The following is a 4,122-nucleotide window of genomic DNA, read 5'->3' as shown; positions in this document are numbered from 1 at the left end:
GAGTCGACGAGCCATTCACTCTTGGTCATTGCACTCGTTGCCATGAACGAGAAGTCGGACGCTTTCTCTCGTGCCGCATGCCCTCATTCCTCGTCGGCCTTCTTCTTACGGCACTCGAGCTCTCGGGGCCCTTGCTTCTTGCAGTAGAGGCACTTTCCCTTGAAACGTTGCTTGCCACCGAAATCTTTCTTCTTCGTAGCGAAAGCTTTCTCTTGAGCCGATGACGATTCATCCGAGGCTTGAACACCAGGGAGTGCTTGGATCGCGTAGGCCAACGTCACGTTGGGCGTGTTCTCGAGGACAGTACTGATCATCTTGTACTCGTCCGTCAAACTGTCAAGGAGCAACACGAGCTGGCGAGTCTCGTCCAGAGTCTCACCGATCGTCTCCATTTGGAGGACGATCTCCTTGAACTGATCGACGTGGGAAGCGAACTTGGTTCCAGGCTCCATCTTGAAGTTGTTCAACTTCTTGACGAGAAGCCGGTTCTTGAGCGTCTTCTTGTTGAAGTGTTCCTCGAGCATCGTCCACGCATCAGCGGCAGTCAGTGCTCCACGGACGTAAACTTGGTACGTGAGAGTCACGTCTCCAGCGATAACACCAAGTGCCTTCAGATCGTTGGTCTTCCATTCTGCCGTGGAGCGATTACTCACTTGGTCTACCTCGGGCTTGATGATCTGCGGGAGCAGACCCTTACGAGCAAGCTTCATCCGCATGTCAAACTACCAGTGGAAGTAGCTGTCTTCCACGAGCTTGTCGATGTTGTCGGCGTAGCTTGGGCTCATAACCAATTGAGAGTATGCGTTCGAGGCTTGTAGTAGTCGAGGGTTAAGAAGAAATGAAATCCGAAAGTGTGTTTTATTGAGTTAGTTGTTCCTGGCTTGCTTTGCTAGCTCCTTTCTACTTTCCTCCGTAGTCCTCCTAATCACATGTAAATCCACAAACAAAACATACATTTCGTCGGCAACGCCTATACTCGTCATAGGCGTTGGCGACGTAAATCACTTGAGTTTTGTATGTGGAATGGATATGCACAAATCCGACCCTGGCTTTAACCATGCCAATCATTTGGGATCAGCCAATCAGATATCTCCATTCGACCCACTTCAACCTATGACCCCTCAGGGCACGCTTGCCACGCACCAACCGCGTGCTCCAGGCACGTGCCTAGAGGTAGGAACCCAGGCGAAGTGACGGCGAAGTGCAATCACAGCACCGATGGGTATTTCCCGGCGATCCTGCGGTCAAATATTGCCCCAAGATAGCCTTCGACAAAAAAGGCCCTGTTGCACCATATCGGCCAGCGTTTCGCGCCAAAAGCTCAATCTATCCGGCTCCAGCACGCGCAAGAGCAATCACTTCTGGTTTGGCGTTGCCGGGGATATATCGATGGAATGGATATTAGCATGGGGTCGCAATTACGATCCTGTTGAGGATCTTGAGCTGGCTCACGCCTGGGATCGCGTGACGAGTGATGCAAGCGTCGGCACCGACCAGAACGCGGATAAATATTGGACGCGAGTGAAAGATGAAATGGAGAATTTCAGTGCCTATTGCAAAATCCCTGGCGGATATCTCGCTTCAACCTCGCTCCTGGACCAGCCTTCAATCTTATTTTGGTCAAATCTCGAAATCAATCTCGAAGTTTATACGCTGTTGCAAGAAGGCCGAGGCCATAAACCAGTCCGGAGCCAACGAAAACGACATGATGGAGAGGGCACATCTACAGTACAATACGGAATATAAAAGACGTTTCCAGTATATTGATTGTTACAACCAGCTAGTTAATTGTCCCAAGCTCGAGATGATTATTGATCTCGGGTCCAAGCGCCACGCGGAGTCCAATGGTGAGAATTCGAGACCGAATGTGTTTGAGGGGTCTGCATCTCAAACGTCTGGGGATACTGATAGACCCGATGGTAAGAAGACGACGAAAAGACCGGAGGTAGTTTAAAGTGTGCAGATCCGAACAGTGCAAGCACAAGAGAAGTTCAGCGCGAGCATGGAGGCGAAGGTTGAAATTATGAAGGATCAGATTGGTCTTCCTAAATCTAGACAGCGACTTCAACAAGAGCAAACACTCCACACAATGCTGAACGAGCTCTCTGCTGTCACGCCTACATCCTCAGATCATGCAGCGTTTCTGAAATCGCGGTTATCCATCCTGTTGCGACGTTTGAACGAGCTGGCGGACACTACGGTGCTACCACAATCGCAACGAGAGGACGCATCAGCCACATATGTCTCAGTGGGGCAGAGTACAACAATCTCTCCTTCTATGGCAGGCACCATTGCAATATCGGACCTGGACATCCAGATAAACAGCTAGCAACCACCTCACGTTTAACTCATAACAAACTTAATCTGGATCAATATCCTTTCAGGACACGCCAGAATGAGACATTATTTACTTCTTTTTTGTAGTGCACAATGGAAGCTATCATCATATTATACGAATCGAATGTAGAAGCCGCACTCTCAATAAGAAATAAAATAAAACGGATTGTTTAATTACTGTTATTCATAAGCATAAAATTGCCAAAGGTGGGCAATGAGATCATCTCGTTATCGAAAATGAAGCCTTGAATTCTCTATTTCTCCGATTCGAGAGGAAAGCTCCGCAATAGATCTTGGCATTCTTCCTTCAGGGCGACTTATACGAAAATCAAAATCAGCAGTGTCGTGAGCACCTTACTCAAACAAGTAGTTGTGGGTGTCGTAGTTAACCTTGCGAGATTCTTCGCAAATCATGTTATGCATGATGATACTGGCTTTCGCCATATCCGCTCGAGAATGGGTACTTGCATGGTAATGCGATAAATCTAAAGCGGACTTGAATAACTCCAACAGCTCCTAAAACATCTTTTCTGCACGCTTCTTGTGTTAATGAATATTAATAATAGGATTCTCTGTTTCCCCGGGATTGATGCGTCTGCCAAGCAAAATGCCATACTTCTCTGTTTCCCCAGGGTTGATGCGTCTGCCAAGCAAAATGCCATACTTCTCTGTCCCACCAATTTATAGGGCTTTTGGGTTTTTGAAAGTAGCACAACCAATACGATCTTGGTAAAAGTCTAAGCACCCTTATTCGAAAGCTTGAGTCAGCGTGCTATTCGCTATATTTTTTGTGGCTTCATAACAGCGACCAGCAACTAAATAACGCTATCATTTTTGGAGGCAATACTGTTATTTTTCGGAATTCGTAGGTTTATTAGCGAAATTTTACAAAATTTGCAGTAAATGCTCATTACGATATGGCGATCCTATACACATCAGCGTAATCACGATCGACGTGTGTAACACTCGCTAAGAGGCGCAAGATTGCATTATGTATGATACAGAATATATGGTTGAAAGGGTTAATAACGCTTGATGGCGATGTATTACAGAGCTTAATCTCTTAGCGCGGAAAGAGATGATGATAAATAATAATTCATGAATCACCATTGGTGGGTACGCTCTCCCGTTCACGTCCGCCAGGCCCCAAAATGGTGGTTTGGATGTGGATCTGATTCCACTTTGGTAGCCGCATTTGGTGTTCACCAACACATTCTTTCTAGCGATCTCATTGGACCACTTGTACGAAATCCACCAATTTATGCTGAACCTTACCGCCTCCGCTTTGCTTCGGCGATACTATTTTACCATTACATATACAAAATTTGAATATAATCAATTGCTACAGCTTGCCTAAAACGGTATCTTCATTTTCATTAATCAGATCACAAATTAGGCACGTTGTTTAACAGTATCTGCTCTCTTAGTCATAGGATGTCATTGTGAGTTCTAATCTAAATATCCTAACCGGCCGATTGAACCGCTCCGGATTTTCGCTCCGAGGCGGCATAATATTACGCGCATAAATCCGGAAAGTCGTAGATTTCGTCTCGATAAATAGCCCTGACTCTAAAAGTAAGTCGTGTAGCCGTAAGTGTTTTTCTTGATTTTTGTATTTAATATGCTGGTCATCACTCTTAGGGTACTTTGCCGACTACATAGATCTTCCGCCAAACTGAAAGGCCGTTCACTCTCAAATCTGCGCTCGGAGGCGCGAAGACGACCCCGACTTCCATATCACAGGGTTCGTTTTCAAAAGAAGGGTTTTTAGCAACTTGTACTAAC

The 4,122-nt window shown here is 46.2% G+C and overlaps 1 protein-coding gene across 1 annotated transcript; it reads left to right on the top strand.

Moving 5' to 3' along the window:
• Positions 1-1,029: 1,029 nt before the first annotated feature.
• PITG_01486 (uncharacterized protein) lies at positions 1,030-2,329 on the top strand (the record flags this gene model as incomplete). The annotated part of the gene is made up of 3 exons (XM_002908101.1): positions 1,030-1,173; positions 1,781-1,847; positions 1,974-2,329. 3 exons carry the CDS (start codon positions 1,030-1,032, stop codon positions 2,327-2,329), a joined length of 567 nt encoding a protein of 188 aa, XP_002908147.1.
• Between the last annotated feature and the right edge of the window lie 1,793 nt (positions 2,330-4,122).

The sequence above is a fragment of the Phytophthora infestans genome, genomic scaffold, assembly GCF_000142945.1.
Source record: "Phytophthora infestans T30-4 supercont1.2 genomic scaffold, whole genome shotgun sequence".
NCBI classification, from domain to species: domain Eukaryota; phylum Oomycota; class Peronosporomycetes; order Peronosporales; family Peronosporaceae; genus Phytophthora; species Phytophthora infestans.
Note: the sequence above shows the minus strand (reverse complement) of the source record. Positions and strands in the feature narration are given on the sequence as shown.